Below are 20,514 nucleotides of genomic sequence, written 5' to 3'. Positions count from 1 at the left end.
TTTACATAGTTTTATATAGTTTTATATAGTTTTATATAGTTCTATAGAGTTTTATATAGTATTATACAGTTTTATATAGCTTTATATAGTTCTAAATAGTTTTATATAGTTTTATATAGTTTTATATAGTTTTATTAGATTTATTAGTTTTATTAGTTTTATTAGTTTTATTAGTTTTATTATAGCTTTATATATTTTTATATAGTATTATCCAGTTTTTTATAGGTTTTATATAGTTTTATATAGTTTTAAATAGTTTTTTATAGTTTTATATAGTTTTATAGTCTTATATGGTTTTATATAGTTTTATAATGTTTTATATAGTTTTGTTGGTTTTATATGGTTTTATATAGTTTTATAGAGTTTTATATAGTTTTAAATAGTTTTGTTAGTGTTATATAGTTTTATATTGTTTTATAGAGTTTTATATAGTTATATACAGATTTGTTAGTTTTATATAGTTTTATTTGTTTTATACAGTTCTATATAGTTTTACATAGTTTTATAGGGTTTTATATAGTTTTGTTAGTTTTATATAGTTTTATATAGTTTTGTTAGTTTTATATAGTTATATATAGTTTTATATAGTACTATATAGTTTTATATAGTTTTATTACATTTATATGGTTTTATATAGTTTTATATTGTTTTATATAGTTTTGTTGGTTTTATATGGTTTTATATAGTTTTATATAGCTACTATATAGTTTTATATAGTTTTATATAGTTTATATAGTTTTAATAGGTTTATATAGTTCATATAGTTTTATATCAGTTTATATAGTTTTGTTAGTTCTATATAGTTTTATATAGTTTTATATAGTTTTATATAGTTTTGTTAGCTTTACATTGATTGATGTAATTTTATATAGTATTATATAGTTTTATATAGTTATATATAGTCTGATATAGTATTATATGGTTTTTTCTAGTTTTACATAATTTTATTAGTAATTTATAGTTTTATATAGTTTTACATACTTTTATATAGCTTTCTATGGCTTTATATAGTTTTACATAGTTTTATATAGTTTTATATAGTTTTATATAGTTCTATAGAGTTTTATATAGTATTATACAGTTTTATATAGCTTTATATAGTTCTAAATAGTTTTATATAGTTTTATATAGTTTTATATAGTTTTATTAGTTTTACATAGCTTTATATAGTTTTTATATAGTCTTATTAATTATACATAGTTTTTTATAGTTTTATATAGTTTTATATAGTTTTGTAAAGATTTATATAGTTTTGTTAGTTTTATATAGTTTTATATAGTTTCTTACACTTTTATATAGCTTTATTTAGTTTTATACAGTTTTATATAGTTTCGTATAGATTGATATTGTTTAATGTAGTTTTATACAGTTTTATGTTGCTCTATAGAGTTTTATATAGTTTCATGTAGTTTTTATATAGTATTATTTGTTTTTTATAGCTCTATAGACTTTTATATAGTTTTATATAGTTTTATATAGCTTTATATAGTTTTATATAGAATTATACAGTTTTATATAGTTTTTATATAGTTCTACATAGTTTTATATAGCTTTATATAGTTTCATATAGTTTTATACAGTTTTATACAGTTTTATATAGTTTATATAGTTTTATATAGTTTTATACAGTTTTATATTGTTTATATAGTTTGATACAGTTTCAGACAGTTTTATATAGATTTATATAGTTTCATATAGTTTTATATAGTTTTATAACGTTTTGTATAGTTTATATAGTTTGATACAGTTTCATACAGTTTTGTTAGTTTTATATAGTTTATATAGTTTTATATAGTTTTATACAGTTTTATATAGTTTATATAGTTTTATACAGTTTCAGACAGTTTTATATAGCTTTATATAGTTTTATATAGTTTTATATAGTTTTTATAGTTTTATATAGTTTTGTTAGTTTTATAAGTTTTATATAGTTTTATATAGTTTTATTAGTTTTATTAGTTTTATTATAGCTTTATATAGTTTTATATAGTATTATACAGTTTTATATAGTTTTATGTAGTTTTATATAGATTTATAGAGTTTTATATAGTTTTATAGAGTTTTGTTACTCTTATATAGTTTTGTTAGTTTTATATAGTTTTTTATAGTTTTATATAGTTTTATATAGTTTTATAAGTTTTATACAGTTTTATATAGTTTTATATCGTTTTATATAGTTTTATTAGATTTATTATTTTAAGTTTATTTATTAGTTTATTAGTTTTATTAGTTTTATTATAGCTTTATATATTTTTATATAGTATTATACAGTTTTTTTATAGTTTTATATAGTTTTATATAGTGTTAAATAGTTTTTTATAGTTTTATATAGTTTTATTAGTTTTATATGGTTTTATATAGTTTTATATTGTTTTATATAGTTTTGTTGGTTTTATATGGTTTTATATAGTTTTATAGAGTTTTATATAGTTTTAAATAGTTTTGTTAGTGTTATATAGTTTTATATTGTTTTATTAGAGTTTTATATAGTTATATACAGATTTGTTAGTTTTATATAGTTTTATTTGTTTTATACAGTTCTATATAGTTTTACATAGGTTTTATAGGGTTTTATATAGTTTTGTTAGTTTTATATTAGTTTTATATAGTTTTGTTAGTTTTATATAGTTATATATAGTTTTATATAGTACTATATAGTTTTATATAGTTTTATTACATTTATATGGTTTTATATAGTTTTATATTGTTTTATATAGTTTTGTTGGTTTTATATGGTTTTATATAGTTTTATATAGTACTATATAGTTTTATATAGTTTTATATAGTTTTATATAGTTTTTATATAGGTTTATATAGTTCAATATAGTTTTATATCAGTTTATATAGTTTTGTTAGTTCTATATAGTTTTATATAGTTTTATATAGTTTTATATAGTTTTGTTAGCTTTACATTGATTGATGTAATTTTATATAGTATTACTATAGTTTTATATAGTTATATATAGTCTGATATAGTATTATATGGTTTTTTCTAGTTTTACATAATTTTATTAGTAATTTATAGTTTTATATAGTTTTACATACTTTTATATAGCTTTCTATGGCTTTATATAGTTTTATATAGTTTTATATGGTATTATGTACTTTTATATAGTATTATATAGTTTTATATAGTTTTATATAGTTTTATATAGTTTAATATAGTTTTATATAGTTTTATATAGTTTTGTTAGTTTTATATAGTTCTATATAGTTTTATACATTTTCATACTGTTTAATATAGCTTTATACTGTTTTATATAGCTTCATATATTTTTACACAGTTTTATATAGTTCTATACAGTTTTATACAGTTTTATTTAGGTTTATACAGTTTTATATAGTTTTCTATAGTTTTGTATAGTTTCACATAGTTTTATATAGTTTTATTAGTTTTATATAGTTTTATAGAGTTTTAATATAGTTTTTTATAGTTTTATATAGTTTTGTTAGTTTTATTATAGTTTCTTATCGTTTTGTATAGTTTTATATAGTTTGATACAGTATCATACAGTTTTAATATAGCTTTATATAGTTTTGTATAGTTTCATATAGTTTTATATAGTTTTATATAGTTTTATATAGTTTTATATAGTTTTATAGAGTTTTATTTAGGCCTATATAGTTGGACATAGTTTTATTATCTTTATATAGTTTTCTATGTTTTATACAGTTTTATATAGTTTTATATAGTTATGTATAGTTTTATATAGTATAATATATTTTTTTATAGTTTCACATAATTTCATTAGTTATTTATAGTTTTATATAGTTTTACATTCTTTTATATAGTTTCCTATCGCTTTATATAGTTTTATGTAGTGTTATATGGTATTATATAGTTTTATATAGTATTATATAATTTTATATATTTTTATAGAGTTTTATATAGTTTTATATAGTTTTATATAGTTTTATTAGTTTTATATAGTTAGATATAGTTTTATATAGTTATATAGTTTTATATAGTTTTATATAGTTTCATAGAGTTTTATATAGTATTATATAGTTTTGTTAGTTTTATATAGTTTTATATGGGTTTTTATAGTTTCATACAGTTTTGTTAATTTTATATAGTTTATATAGTTTTATATAGTTTTATACAGTTTTATATAGTTTATATAGTTTTATACAGTATCAGACAGTTTTATATAGATTTATATAGTTTTATATAGGTTTATATAGTTTCTTATCGTTTTGTATAGTTTATATAGTTTGATACAGTTTCATACAGTCTTATATAGCTTTATATAGTTTTATATAGTTTTATATAGTTTTATATAGTTTTATATAGTTTTACATTCTTTTATATAGTTTCCTATCGCTTTATATAGTTTTATATAGTGTTATATGGTTTTATATTGTTTCTTATCGTTTTGTATAGTTTATATAGTTTGATACAGTTTCATACAGTTTTATATAGCTTTATATAGTTTTATATAGTTTTATATACTTTTATATAGTTTTGTATAGCCTTATATAGTTTTATATAGTTTTATATAGTTTTGTATAGTTTTATATAGTTTTATTAGTTTTATTAGTTTTATATGGTTTTATATAGTTTTATTAGTTTTATACAGTTTTATATAGTTTTATATAGTTTTATATAGTTTTATAAGTTTTATATCGTCTTACATTCTTTTATATAATTTTATATAGATTTGTTAGTTTTATATAGTTTTATATAGTTTTTTGTAGCTTTATTAGTTCTATATAGTTTTATAAAGTTTTATATAGTTTTATATAGTTTTATACAGTTTTATATAGTTTTGTTGCTTTTATATAGTTTTATATAGTTTTATATTGTTTTATTAGTTTTATATAGTTTTATATAGTTTTATATGGTTTTGTTAGTTTTATATAGTTTTATATAGTTTTATATAGTTTTATATAGTTTTATTAGTTTTATATAGTTTTATATAGTTTAATATAGTTTTATTACTTCTATATAGTTTAATATAGTTCTATATAATTTTGTAGAGTTTTATATAGTTTTATATTGTTTTATATAGCTTCATATAGTTGTACACAGTTTTATATAGTTCTATACAGTTTTATATAGTTTTATACAGTTTTATATGGTTTTATATAGTTTTATTAGTTTTGTTCGTTTTATTAGTTTTATTAGTTTTATTATAGCTTTATATAGTTTTATATAGTATTATACAGTTTCATATAGTTTTATATAGTTCTACATAATTTTATATAGCTTTATATAGTTTTATTTAGTTTTATACAGTTTTATATAGTTTTATATAGTTTTGTATAGTTTTACATAGTTTTATATAGTTTTATATAGTTTTATATGGTGTTATATAGATTTATTAGGTTTACATAGTTTTATATAGTTTTGTTAGTTTTATATAGTTTTATATAGTTTTGTTAGTTTTATGTAGCTTTATATAGTTTGTTGGTTTTATATAGTTTTATATAGTTTTGTATAGTACTATACAGTTTTATATAGTTTCATTAGATTTACATAGTTTTATATAGTTTTATATAGTTTTATATAGTTTTATATAGTTTTGCTAGTTTTATTTAGTTTTATATAGTTTTATATAGTTTTATATAGTTTTATATAGTGTTATATAGTTTTAGATAGTTTTATATAGTTTTGTTAGTTTTATAGAGTTTTATATAGTTTTATATAGTTTTATATAGTTTAATATAGTTTTGTTAGTTTTATATAGTTTTATATAGTTTTATATAGTTTTATATAGTATTGGATAATTCTATATAGTTTTATTAGTTTTATATAGTTCTATATAGTTTTATACATTTTTATACTGTCTTATATAGTTTTGTATAGTTTTACATAGTTTTATATAGTTTTGTTAGTTTTATTTAGTTTTATATAGTTTTATATAGTTTTATATAGTTTTATATAGTTTATATAGTTTTATACAGTATCAGACAGTTTTATATAGATTTATATAGTTTTATATAGGTTTATATAGTTTCTTATCGTTTTGTATAGTTTTATATAGTGTTATATAGTTTTATATTGTTTCTTATCGTTTTGAATAGTTTATATAGTTTGATACAGTTTCATACAGTTTTATATAGCTTTATATAGTTTTATATAGTTTTATATACTTTTATATAGTTTTGTATAGCCTTATATAGTTTTATATAGTTTTATATAGTTTTGTATTGTTTTATATAGTTTTATTAGTTTTATTAGTTTTATATGGTTTTATATAGTTTTATTAGTTTTATACAGTTTTATATAGTTTTATATAGTTTTATATAGTTTTATTAGTTTTATATCGTCTTACATACTTTTATATAATTTTATATAGTTTTATATAGTTTTATGTAGCTTTATTAGTTCTATATAGTTTTATAAAGTTTTATATAGTTTTATATAGTTTTATACAGTTTTGTATAGTTTTGTTGCTTTTATATGGTTTTATATAGTTTTATATTGTTTTATTAGTTTTATATAGTTTTATATAGTTTTATATAGTTTTGTTAGTTTTATATAGTTTTATATAGTTTTATATAGTTTTATATAGTTTTATATAGTTTTATTAGTTTTATATAGTTTTATATAGTTTAATATAGTTTTATTACTTCTATATAGTTTAATATAGTTCTATATAGTTTTGTAGAGTTTTATATAGTTTTATATAGTTTTGTTAGTTTTATATTGTTTTATATAGTTTTATACAGTTTTATTAGTTTTATATAGTGTTATATAGTTTTATAGAGTTTTATATAGTTTTATATAGTTTTGTTAGTTTTATTATTTTTATTAGTTTTATATAGTTATATTAGTTTTATATAGTTTTATATAGTTTTATATAGTTTTATATAGTTTTATATAGTTTTATAGAGTTTTATATAGTTTTATATAGTTTTATATAGTTTTATATAGTTTTATAGAGTTTTATAAACTTTTATATAGTTTTATAAAGTTTTATATAGTTATATATAGTTTTATATAGTTTTATACAGTTTTGTATAGTTTTATACAGTTTTATACAGTTTTATATAGTTTTATATAGTTTTATATAGTTTTATTAGATTTAGATGGTTTTATATAGTTTTGTTAGTTTTATATAGTATTATACAGTTTTGTTAGTTTTATATAGTTTTATATAGTTTTGTTAGTTTTATATAGTTTTATATAGTTTTATATAGTTTTATACAGTTTTATATTGTTTAATATAGTTTTATATTGTTTTATATAGCTTCATATAGTTGTACACAGTTTTATATAGTTCTATACAGTTTTATACAGTTTTATATAGTTTTATACAGTTTTATATGGTTTTATATAGTTTTATTAGTTTTGTTCGTTTTATTAGTTTTATTAGTTTTATTATAGCTTTATATAGTTTTATATAGTATTATACAGTTTCATATAGTTTTATATAGTTCTGCATAATTTTATATAGCTTTATATAGTTTTATTTAGTTTTATACAGTTTTATATAGTTTTATATAGTTTTGTATAGTTTTACATAGTTTTACATAGTTTTATATAGTTTTATATAGTGTTATATAGTTTTATTAGATTTACATAGTTTTATATAGTTTTGTTAGTTTTATATAGTTTTATATAGTTTTGTTAGTTTTATATAGCTTTATATAGTTTGTTGGTTTTATATAGTTTTATATAGTTATGTTAGTTTTATATAGTTTTATATAGTTTTATATAGTTTTGTTAGTTTTATAGAGTTTTATATAGTTTTATATAGTTTTATATAGTTTAATATAGTTTTATTAGTTTTATATAGTTTTATATAGTTTTATATAGTTTTGTATAGTTTTATTAGCTGTCTATTGTTTTATATAGGGTTGTATAGTTTTATACAGTTTTATATAGTTTTATATAGTATAGGATAATTCTATATAGTTTTATTAGTTTTATATAGTTCTATATAGTTTTATACATTTTTATACTGTTTTATATAGTCTTGTATAGTTTTACATAGTTTTATATATTTTTATATAGTTTTATATAGCTCTATAGAGTTTTATATAGATTTGTTAGTTTTATTTAGTTTTATATAGTTTTATATAGTTTTATATAGTGTTATATAGTTTTAGATAGTTAATTATAGTTTTATGTAGTTTTATATAGTTTTATATAGTTTTGTTAGTTTTATATAGCTTTATATAGTTTTATATAGTACTATACAGTTTTATATAGTTTTATTAGTTTTATATAGTTATATATAGTTATGTTGGTTTTATATAGTTTTATATAGTTATATATAGTTTTGTTAGTTTTATAGAGTTTTATATAGTTTTATATGGGTTTATATAGTTTAACATAGTTTTGTTAGTTTTATATAGTTTTATATAGTTTTATAGAGGTTTGTATAGTTTTATATAGTTTTGTTAGTTTTATACAGTTTTACATAGATTTATAGGGTATTATATAGTGTTCCGTCGTGGAACAAGGGGCCTTTCGGGATACCGAGGACCGCGGCACGTCGATACACGGTTCTGGTTTATGACACGGGCGCAAACACGATCGAGCGTTCGGGACAGTTGATCCGGGGCCCGGCTTCGGCCATTGTGCAAGTCAGCCTCGCATTTTCTGTCCCGTTCAAAATTCGCCCCTGTCATAAACCAGACAAATTCTCGCGCAGCGGCGAGGATTACCCGCGGCCATGGGTACGTGCCCGTACTTAGGTGGGCACGTGCACATGGGCCCACGTAACGGGGTTTTCGTCGCTGACTAACCGAACGTGCGCGCAACAGCGAGGACTACCTGCGGACAAGGGTGCGTACTCACATCGGGGTACACCCTTGCACGTTCGTCAAGGTAGCGGTATTTTCTCGCTGTTGCCAAACGTATTTTTTACTCGAAACTTCGTCGATCTCTTGTTCCCACTCCGTCAGCATCCCCCTCCGTACATCCGAAGGAGGGGTAAGAAAGTTGACTTGTGGGTGCAAGAGTTCCGACGAAGGTTAGTCAAACATCCGCATTCGACAAGTCAGTCATACATCCGCATTCGACAAGTCAGTCATACATCCGCATTCGACAAGACAGTTATACATCCGCATTCGACAAGACAGTCATCCACGTACATTCGACAAGAACTGTTCTTTCCATAGTTCACGACACGCGTTCGACAAATAGAGTTCACGTACAAATTTCTCGATTCGAACAAAACGTAACGCGTACACGCGACCACTGCTCCACCGACGGATCCAGGTGCCCAAGATTAATTTGGCGGGCATCACGCGTCGATCGTAGCATAACAATTTCTGGTTATACGAGCCGGATCTGCTAACTACGATCCCACATAACATTTTGGTCCTTCGAGCCGGAGCCTCGGCCTACGGAAGCAGTGCGTGGAACACGAACGAGCCGGAAACAAGCATCGAGACGACAGCAAGGGAACCAGGAGGAATCCAGGCTACACCTACAAGGCAATTCGGGAGAAAATCGTCGAGGTAAGCTCGTTTCGAATTGTCGATCTCTCAAATATCCTTTCACAATCCTCGCTTCTATTAAAATGGCAACGAACGTAGAAGCCAATAGCAACGAACGCATCCGGATGCTCAAGTATAAACAACGGGCATTCAAAGGCCAGGTGACGGTATTTAAAGATTTTATTCACAAGCTACAACCTTCCGAAAACGCGCCGTTCAAACTTCGCGAGCGCATTGAGCGTATACGCAGTCTCTTCGACTCCTTCAACAGGGACCAAGATGAATTGGGGTACCTTGAAAATCTGGAGGGTTTAGACCCCGAACGCATAACAATTACGGACAATTACGACGATGCCCTCGCGGACGCCCGCCGTTTGTTAGATAGCCTTGAGAAACCGGCCCGAAACAGCACACCGGTCAACGCTTCCGACTCCTCCTTGATCGGGTCTCCGTCGCACCCGATCACCATCAATTTGCCAAAAATAGATTTGCCAAAATTCGACGGGAAGCTCGAAAACTGGACGACGTACAAAGACGCGTTTCTTACGATGATAGACGCCCATCCAGGTCTTGCAAACAACCAAAAATTAAATTATCTGCGTCTATCATAGTTGGGCCAAGCCGCGGACGCGATCGGTGCATTCGCGATCACAGAGGATAACTATAAAACCGCGTGGACTCACCTCTGTGAAATCTATGACAACAAACGCGTGTTAATTCTCCGTCACGCCGCGTTGCTTATTGATACGCCGACGATGCAAAACGACTCCCCGGAATCCATTCGAGCCCTACGAAACCATTTACAGCTGCACATTAGGTCATTGCAGGCTCTCGGTCGGACGCCAGAAGATATCGGCAATGACCTATTGTGTAGCCTCGCGATTTCGAAAATGGGGAAGGGCACCCTGAAATCGTGGGAACGTACCCTGACCGATACAGAGGCGCCAAAAATCGAGGAGGTGTTCAAACACCTCCACATTGCGGCGCATCAAACGGAAAGCTACGTTTCCACGACCTCGACGCGAACCACGTTACGGAACCATCACGAGGTTCCAAACAAGGAGCCGAAAGGGTCGGGCAGGCATCAGAAGCATTCGAAACCAAGCCCGACGTACTCTCAAGTCACGCGACATCGGACGTACGTCACGAAGGAACGGACGCCACCGTCGTCACCGCGTTCGACATCAACCGCGCGTTCGACCTCATCGCGGGCGTCGACACCGCGGTCGACACCACCCTCGTCGCCTTCAACGCAACGACGACGAATCTCGCGCCCCTCTTCACCGCGACAAGAGGAAAACCCGCCGCGTTGCCACCTTTGCAAGGGAGTCCACGCGATTTATCATTGCTCGAAATTTGCCGCGATGACGATAGCCGAACGAACCGAAGCGGCTCGAAAGGCAGGGTTGTGCCTTAACTGTCTCCGAGACGGTCACAAAACTGAGAACTGTCGATCCGGGACCTGTCGTGTGTGCCACGGACGACACAACACCAAACTTCACCGTCATAACGAGACAGCTAAGGCATGACTAAGGGTACCTACACAAACCACGTCACGTCCAACGGCTACACAAACCACGTCACGTCCAACGGCTACACAAACCACGTCACGTCCAACGGTTACACAAACCACGTCACGACCAACGGCTACACGAACCGCGACACGAACTCCGACACGAACCGCGACACGAACCGCGACACGAACCGCGACACGAACCGCGACACGATCGTCTCCGACACGAACCGCGACACGACCGACACCGACACGAACCAAGACACGAAAGGTACAACACGTTTGTACGGCCTCCGCGATCGACGTCCCTGCGAATAATCTGCTCGCCACGGCAGTCGTCAACGTTCTCGACCGCGACGGAAGGGCAGTAGAGTGTCGCACGCTGATAGACACGTGCTCCACCGCCAACTTCATGACCGAAAATCTCGCCGCGAAATTAAAACTACCTGCTCAAAAGAGCGCGACAACGATTGAAGCGCTCAATCAAATCAGCACGGTAGCCACGAGATTAATCACGGCAACGATAAAATCTAGAATGGCGAACTATCAGCGTGTGTTAACATTCTACACCATTCCGAAAATCTCGGGTCCAACACCGGATCAACAGATCGACCGCGCAAACATTCCCATTCCTCCGAACATCAGACTCGCGGATCCGCAGTTCCATCGTCCGGGAACCGTGGACATGCTCATCGGCACCGGACCTGCGTTGTCGTGCCTGAGCATCGGGCAACGGAGTCTCTCCCCCCGAAACGGACCGGACATGATTCTCCAAAAAACACAGTTTGGATGGATCATCGGGGGGAGCGTTCCGACCGCGAAATCACGTATCAAGGCCCAGACTTTCCTTACAAGTCTACAGTTCGACTTAAGGAAATTCTGGGAATTGGAGGACGGTCCTCATATACAACATCTGACTTCGGAGGAACGGGAATGTGAAGAACACTTCAAGGATAACGTTACACGCGACAGCACCGGCCGTTACGTCGTAGCGTTACCCTTCAACGAAAAGAAACGGGACATCGCGGAATCGCGATCGCGCGCACTAAACCGTCTAGCAGCACTCGAGCGGAAACTGAAAAGGGACTCGTCGCTCAAACGCGAGTATTCCAACGTTATGAAGGAATACCTCGACTTAGGGCACATGAGCCAGGAGGAAACCCCCGGCACGCACGGTTTCTACCTGCCTCATCACGCCGTCCTAAAAGAGTCGAGCGAAACCACGAAGGTCCGCGTAGTGTTTGACGGGTCCGCGAAATCGAACAGTGGAGTCTCCCTCAACGATGCCTTGATCACCGGACCGACGATTCAGGACGATCTGCTGGCGTTGCTTTTGCGATTTCGTATGCATGCATACGTCATCACAGGCGATATCGAGAAAATGTACCGCCAGTTTATCATACGTCCTGAGGATCGGCCGTATCAACGCATCTTGTGGCGAGACGACCACAACAACATAAAGACATACACGTTGAACACGGTCACATTCGGTTTGACCTCTGCTCCGTACCTCGCGATCCGGTGTTTGCATCAACTCGCGCAAGATGAACAGAACAACTATCCCGTGGCGGCAGATATTCTTCGACGCGACTTGTACGTGGACGATCTCATAACGGGAGCAAATACATACGCGGAAGCATTGAACATTCGCGATCAAATGCTCGGGTTATTAAAACGCGGCGGACTCAATATCAGACAGTGGGTCTCCAACCATCCGCGACTTCTCGGCGGACTCTCCACGTCGCAAATTCACCCGAAGGTTTTTGGCGACACAATGGTAAAAACCCTCGGCGTGTCTTGGGACTCGCGCCGCGACAACATCATTTACGTAGTCGACTCGAACCATAACCAGCGGGTCACGAAACGCAACATTCTTTCCGCGATCGCGAAAATTTTCGACCCCTTGGGATTACTCGCGCCGGTCATCGTCACCGCAAAAATCCTGATGCAGCGATTGTGGCAACTGCAGTTAGACTGGGACGAGTCACTCCCAGCTCTTTTTCATACGGAGTGGACTACGTACGTCAAGGAATTGCCGCGGTTGGAGCACGTTCGGTTTGAACGACACGTGTCTCAACGCGCGGCTAGACGTATCGAGCTCCATGGGTTTTGCGACGCAAGCGAGCGAGCCTATGGAGCTTGCATTTACATCCGCACGATAGATTCCGCGGAGAACATCAAATCTCAATTGTTGTGCGCAAAGTCTCGAGTCGCACCATTGAAGACCGCCACTCTCGCTCGTCTAGAATTATGCGGTGCCGTCCTCCTCGCATCCCTCTACACGACCGTACGCGACGCACTGACTTACCGACTCGACAAGACATACTTCTGGACGGACTCGACAATCGTACTAAATTGGTTACAAAAGGAACCAAACACGCTAAAAACATTTGTGGCCAATCGCGTGGCAGAAATACAGAAAAGGACCGACATTGCCGCGTGGAATCACGTACGCTCGAACGACAATCCGGCGGACTTAGTTTCACGAGGACAGACCCCCTCGGAGTTCGCTCGTGCCTCGATCTGGTACCATGGCCCACAATGGCTCAGCCACGACCGTTCGAGGTGGCCTGAGTCAAGGTTCGCGCCCTCCACGGAGGTACCGGAATCGCGGCCGGTGATGTGTCTCGCCACGTCCGTCGTTCGAGACGACGGAATTCTGCGACGGTTTTCATGCATAAAGAGACTTCAGCGTATCGTGGCCTACTGTTTACGGTTCAAAAAGGACTATCGCGCGAACGGACCACTGTCGGTTGAGGAGATTCGCCGCGCTAACGAACGCGTTGTTTTACTCGTGCAGGCTTCCGCGTTCGCGACTGACTTGCACCGCCTCGACACTGAGCGCGAACTCAGTCCCAAAAGTAAGTTGCTCCCGTTGCACCCGTTCCGCGACAAAAGGGGAATACTTCGCGTCGGAGGCCGACTACAAAACTCCGACCTACCGTTCGACCAAAAACATCCGATCTTACTGCCCAAGGGACATTTCATAACCGAATTGATCATTCGACAAACACATATCGACAACCACCACGCAGGACTGAACACGACGTTACACAACATACGACAACGGTACTGGCCCATCGACGGCAAAAACTCGGTGCGTAAAATCATACGACAATGTATCCGTTGCTTCCGCGTCAGCCCACCGAGCACCGAATATGTAATGGGTCGTCTACCCATTACCCGCGTCACCCAGTCTCGACCCTTCCAGAATTGCGGCATCGACTATTGTGGACCATTTTCCGTTAAGGAGAAGAAATATCGAAACCGGGCTCGCGTTAAGGTTTACGTTGCCGTCTTTGTCTGCTTCGCTACGAAGGCCGTCCATCTCGAGGTTGTCAGCGACATGACGACGGAAGCGTTTATCGCCGCGTTGAAACGCTTCATTTCGCGAAGGGGCATATGTCGTAACATCTACTCGGATAATGGCACCAATTTTGTGGGTGCCAATAACGAACTCACCCGGCTCTACCAAGATTTGCAAGGGGATGATGTGTTACGGCATTTCCTTACCGATAAGGAGATGTCATGGCACTTCATTCCCTCAATTTCCCCCAATTTCGGTGGTCTCTGGGAGGCTGCGGTAAAATCTTTTAAACACCATCTCCGACGGGTAATGGGTGACAATTTATACACGTTCGAACATTTCAATACCATAGTAATCGAAATAGAAGCGATCCTAAATTCCCGTCCGCTGACACCACTTTCGTCAGATCCTAATGATCCTTCTGCTCTCACTCCCGCCCATTTTTTAATCGGCAATTCGTTGACGGGCATGCCCGAGACGAATTTTCACGATGTGCCGAGCAATCGCCTGTCATCCTGGCAACATGCCCAGAAGGTGAAACAGGACTTTTGGACCAGGTGGCACAAGGAATATATACACCACCTCAACGTGCGACAAAAATGGACCCGAGGATCGCACGAAATCAAAACGGGATCTCTCGTGGTCCTCAAGAACGACCATCTTCCGCCGCTGCAGTGGGACCTCGGACGCATCGAAGCCGTACACCCCGGCTCAGATGGCGTCATCAGGGCGGTGACAGTTCGTACGGCAAACGGCACGTGCAAGCGGAATGTCAAGCAACTCGCGCTTCTTCCGACGGAAGACAACGCTTGACATCCCAGGGTGGACTGGAGCATCCACGCAGTCCACGGCCTCCACGAGAAGAAGATCATCCTCTCGGATCATCACGCAAATTTAGGATTAAGTCTTCGTCGTCTACACGACCCCGTATCGCAACATTGTATATTACATTCGCACATTGTCAACACTCGTACGCAAATTGATCGACAGGGTCTCTCAACGGGGGGAGCATGTTCCGTCGTGGAACAAGGGGCCTTTCGGGATACCGAGGACCGCGGCACGTCGATACACGGTTCTGGTTTATGACACGGGCGCAAACACGATCGAGCGTTCGGGACAGTTGATCCGGGGCCCGGCTTCGGCCATTGTGCAAGTCAGCCTCGCATTTTCTGTCCCGTACAAAATTCGCCCCTGTCATAAACCAGACAAATTCTCGCGCAGCGGCGAGGATTACCCGCGGCCATGGGTACGTGCCCGTACTTAGGTGGGCACGTGCACATGGGCCCACGTAACGGGGTTTTCGTCGCTGACTAACCGAACGTGCGCGCAACAGCGAGGACTACCTGCGGACAAGGGTGCGTACTCACATCGGGGTACACCCTTGCACGTTCGTCAAGGTAGCGGTATTTTCTCGCTGTTGCCAAACGTATTTTTTACTCGAAACTTCGTCGATCTCTTGTTCCCACTCCGTCAGCATCCCCCTCCGTACATCCGAAGGAGGGGTAAGAAAGTTGACTTGTGGGTGCAAGAGTTCCGACGAAGGTTAGTCAAACATCCGCATTCGACAAGTCAGTCATACATCCGCATTCGACAAGTCAGTCATACATCCGCATTCGACAAGACAGTTATACATCCGCATTCGACAAGACAGTCATCCACGTACATTCGACAAGAACTGTTCTTTCCATAGTTCACGACACGCGTTCGACAAATAGAGTTCACGTACAAATTTCTCGATTCGAACAAAACGTAACGCGTACACGCGACCACTGCTCCACCGACGGATCCAGGTGCCCAAGATTAATTTGGCGGGCATCACGCGTCGATCGTAGCATAACAATTTCTGGTTATACGAGCCGGATCTGCTAACTACGATCCCACATAACATATAGTTTGATATAGTTTTATTAGTTTTATACAGTTTTATATATTTTTATATAGTTTTATATAGTTTTATATAGTTTTATTAGTTTTATTAGTTTTATTAGTTTTATATAGTTTTATATAGTTTTATATAGTTTTATTAGTTTTATATCGTTTTATATAGTTTTATATAGTTTTATATAGTTTTATATAGTTTTATATAGTTTTATATAGTGTTATATAGTTTTATAGAGTTTTATATAGTTTTATATAGTTTTATATAGTTTTATAGAGGTTTATATAGTTTTATATAGTTTTATATAGGGTTATATATTTTTATATAGTTTTATATAGTTTTATATAATTTTATATAGTATTATATAGTGTTATATAGTTTTATATAATTTTATTAGTTTTATATAGTTTTATATAGTTATATATTGTTTTATATAGTTTTTATAGTTTTAAATTGTTTTATATAGTTTTATATAGTTTTATACAGTTTTATACAGTTTTATACAGTTTTATAGAGGTTTATATAGGTTTATATAGTTTTATATAGTTTTGTTAGTTTTTTATAGTTTTATATAGTTTTATATAGTTTTATATAGTTTTATACAGTTTTATATAGTGTTATATAGTTTTATACAGTTTTATATAGTTTAATTACTTTTCTATAGTTTTATATAGTTTTATTAGTTTTATAAAGTTTTATATAGTTCTGTTAGTTTTATATATTTTTGTTAGTTTTATACAGTTTTACATAGTTTTATAGGGTATTATATAGTTTTATATAGTTTTATTAGTTTTATACAGTTTTATATAGTACTATATAGTTTTGTTAGTTTTATATAGTTTTATATAGTTTTATATAGTACTATATAGTTTTTATAGTTTTATTAGTTTTATATAGTTTTATATAGTACTATATAGTTTTATATAATTTTATTAGTTTTATATAGTTTTATACAGTTTTATATAGTTTAATTACTTTTATATAGTTATATATAGCTTTATATAGTTTTATCAGTTTTATATAGTTTTATATAGTTTTATATACTTTTATATAGTTTTATATAGTTTTACATAGTTTTATATAGTTTTATATAGTTCTATAGTGTTTTATGTAGGTTTATATAGTTTTGTTAGTTTTATATAGTTTTTTATAGTTTTATATAGTTTTATACAGTTTTATATAGTGTTATATAGTTTTATATAGTTTTATATAGTTTTCTATAGTTTTATATAGTTTTATTAGTTTTATAAAGTTTTATATAGTTTTACATAGTTTTGTTAGTTTTATACAGATTTACATAGTTTTATAGGGTATTATATAGTTTTATATAGTTTTATTAGTTTTATACAGTTTTATATAGTACTATATAGTTTTATATAATTTTAATAGTTTTATATAGTTTTATATAATTTTTTATAATTTTATATAGTTTTGTTAGTTTTATATAGTTTTATATAGTTTTATATAGTTTTATATAGTTTTATTAGTTTTATATAGTTTTATATAGTTTTATATAGTTTTATATAGTTTTATATAGTTTTATATAGTGTTATATAGTTTTATAGAGGTTTATATAGTTTTACATAGTTTTGTTAGTTTTATACAGATTTACATAGTTTTATAGGGTATTATATAGTATTATATTGTTTTATTAGTTTTATACGGTTTTATATAGTACTATATAGTTTTATATAATTTTAATAGTTTTATATAGTTTTATATAGTTTTATATAGGTTTATATAGTTTTATTAGTTTTATAAAGTTTTATATAGTTTTATATAGTTCTGTTAGTTTTATATATTTTTATATAGGTTTATATAGTTTTGTATAGTTCTATAGAGTTTTATATAGGTTTGTATAGTTTTGTTGGTTTTATATAGTTTTTTATAGTTTTATATAGTTTTATATATTTTTATCAAGCATTATTAGTTTTATACAGTTTTATATAGTACTATATAGTTTTATATAGTTTTTTATAGTTTTTTATAGTTTTATATAGTTTTTTTGGTTGTATATAGTTTTATATAGTTTTATATAGTTTTATTAGTTTTATATAGTTTTATATAGTTTTATATAGTTTTCTTAGTTTTATATAGTTTTATATAGTTTTATATAGTTTTATTAGTTTTATATAGTTTTATATAGTTTTATATAGTTTTGTAGAGTTTTATATACTTTTTTAGAGGTTTATATAGTATTATATAGTTTTGTTAGTTTTATTAGTTTTATACAGTTTTATATAGTTTTATATAGTTTTATCACCTTTATACAGTTTTATATAGTTTTATATAGTTTTATATAGTTTTATATAGTTTTATATAGTTCTATAGAGTTTTATGTAGGTTTATATAGTTTTGTTAGTTTTATATAGTTTTATACAGTGTTATATAGTGTTACATAGTTATATACAGTTTTATATAGTTTAATTACTTTTATATAGTTTTATAATGTTTTATATAGTTTTGTATAGTTTTATTAGTTTTATAAAGTTTTATATAGTTTTACATAGTTCTGTTAGTTTTACATATTTTTATATAGTTTTATATAGTGTTATATAGTTTTATAGAGATTTATATAGTTTTACATAGTTTTGTTAGTTTTATAGGGTATTATATAGTTTTATTAGTTTTATACAGTTTCATATAATACTATATAGTTTTATATAATTTTAATAGTTTTATATAGTTTTATATAGTTTTTTATAGTTTTTTATAGTTTTATATAGTTTTGTTAGTTTTATATAGGTTTATATAGTTTTATATAGTTTTATATAGTTTTATATAGTTTTATATACTTTTTTAGAGGTTTATATAGTTTTATATAGTTTTGTTAGTTTTATTAGTTTTATACAGTTTTATATAGTACTATATAGTTTTATATAATTTTAATAGTTTTATATAGTTTTATATAGTTTTTTGTAGTTTTATATAGTTTTGTTAGTTTTATATAGTTTTAAATAGTTTTATATAGTTTTATTAGTTTTATATAGTTTTATATAGTTTTATATAGTTTTATATAGTTTTATTAGTTTTATACAGTTTTATATAGTACTATATAGTTTTATATAATTTTAATAGTTTTATAAAGTTTTGTTAGTTTTATATAGGTTTATATAGTTTTATATACTTTTATATAGTTTTATTAGTTTTATATAGTTTTATATAGTTTTATTAGTTTTATATAGTTTTATATAGTTTTATATAGTTTTATATAGTTTTATATAGTTTTATATAGTTTTATATAGTTTTATATAGTTTTATATAGTTTTATATAGTTTTATATAATTTTATATAGTTTTATATAGTTTTATATAGTTTTATTAGTTTTATAAAGTTTTATATAGTTTTATATAGTGTTATATAGTTTTATAGGGGTATATGTAATTTTACATAGTTTTGTTAGTTTTATACAGATTTACATAGTTTTATAGGGTATTATATAGTTTTATATAGTTTTATTAGTTTTATACCGTTTTATATAGTACTATATAGTTTTATATAATTTTAATAGTTTTATATAGTTTTATTAGTTTCATATAGTTTTATATAGTTTTATTAGTTTTATATAGTTTTATATAGTTTTATATAGTTTTATATAGTTTTATATAGTTTTATATAGTTTTATATAGTTTTATATAGTTTTATATAGTTTTATATAGTTTTATATAGTTTTATATAGTTTTATATAGTTTTATATAGTTTTATATAGTTTTATATAGTTTTATATAGTTTTATATAGTTTTATATAGTTTTATATAGTTTTATATAGTTTTATATAGTTTTATATGGTTTTATATAGTTTTATATAGTTTTATATGGTTTTGTTAGTTTTATATAGTTTTATATAGTTGTATATAGTTTTATTAGTTTTATATAGTTTTATATAGTTTTATATAGTTGTATATAGTTTTATTAGTTTTATATAGTTTTATATAGTTTTATATAGGTTTATATAGTTTTATATAGTTTTATATAGTCTTGTTAGTTTTATATAGTTTTATATAGTTTTATATAGTACTATATAGTTTTATATAATTTTATTAGTTTTATATAGTTTTATACAGTTTTATATAGTTTAATTAATTTTATACAGTTTTATAGAGGTTTATATAGTTTTACATAGTTTTGTTAGTTTTATACAGATTTACATAGTTTTATAGGGTATTATATAGTTTTATATAGTTTTATTAGTTTTATACAGTTTTATATAGTACTATATAGTTTTATATAATTTTAATAGTTTTATATAGTTTTATATAATTTTTTATAATTTTATATAGTTTTGTTAGTTTTATATAGTTTTATATAGTTTTATATAGTTTTATTAGTTTTATATAGTTTTATATAGTTTTATATAGTTTTATATAGTTTTATATAGTTTTATATAGTGTTATATAGTTTTATAGAGGTTTATATAGT

The 20,514-nt window shown here is 29.1% G+C and overlaps 1 protein-coding gene across 1 annotated transcript; it reads left to right on the top strand.

The window, feature by feature from the left end:
• Positions 1-11,321: 11,321 nt before the first annotated feature.
• On the top strand, positions 11,322-15,029 carry LOC143176708 (uncharacterized). The gene has a single exon (XM_076374184.1). It carries the CDS (start codon positions 11,322-11,324, stop codon positions 15,027-15,029), a length of 3,708 nt encoding a protein of 1,235 aa, XP_076230299.1.
• Positions 15,030-20,514: the final 5,485 nt, after the last annotated feature.

The sequence above is a fragment of the Nomia melanderi genome, unplaced genomic scaffold, assembly GCF_051020985.1.
Source record: "Nomia melanderi isolate GNS246 unplaced genomic scaffold, iyNomMela1 scaffold0751, whole genome shotgun sequence".
In the NCBI taxonomy this organism is placed as follows: domain Eukaryota; kingdom Metazoa; phylum Arthropoda; class Insecta; order Hymenoptera; family Halictidae; genus Nomia; species Nomia melanderi.
This window is presented reverse-complemented; position numbering and strand designations above follow the sequence as displayed.

Bases quoted from the DNA above. Each gene is read 5' to 3' on its own strand.
- LOC143176708 (XM_076374184.1), top strand. From the start codon at position 11,322: ATGACCGAAAATCTCGCCGCGAAATTAAAACTACCTGCTCAAAAGAGC.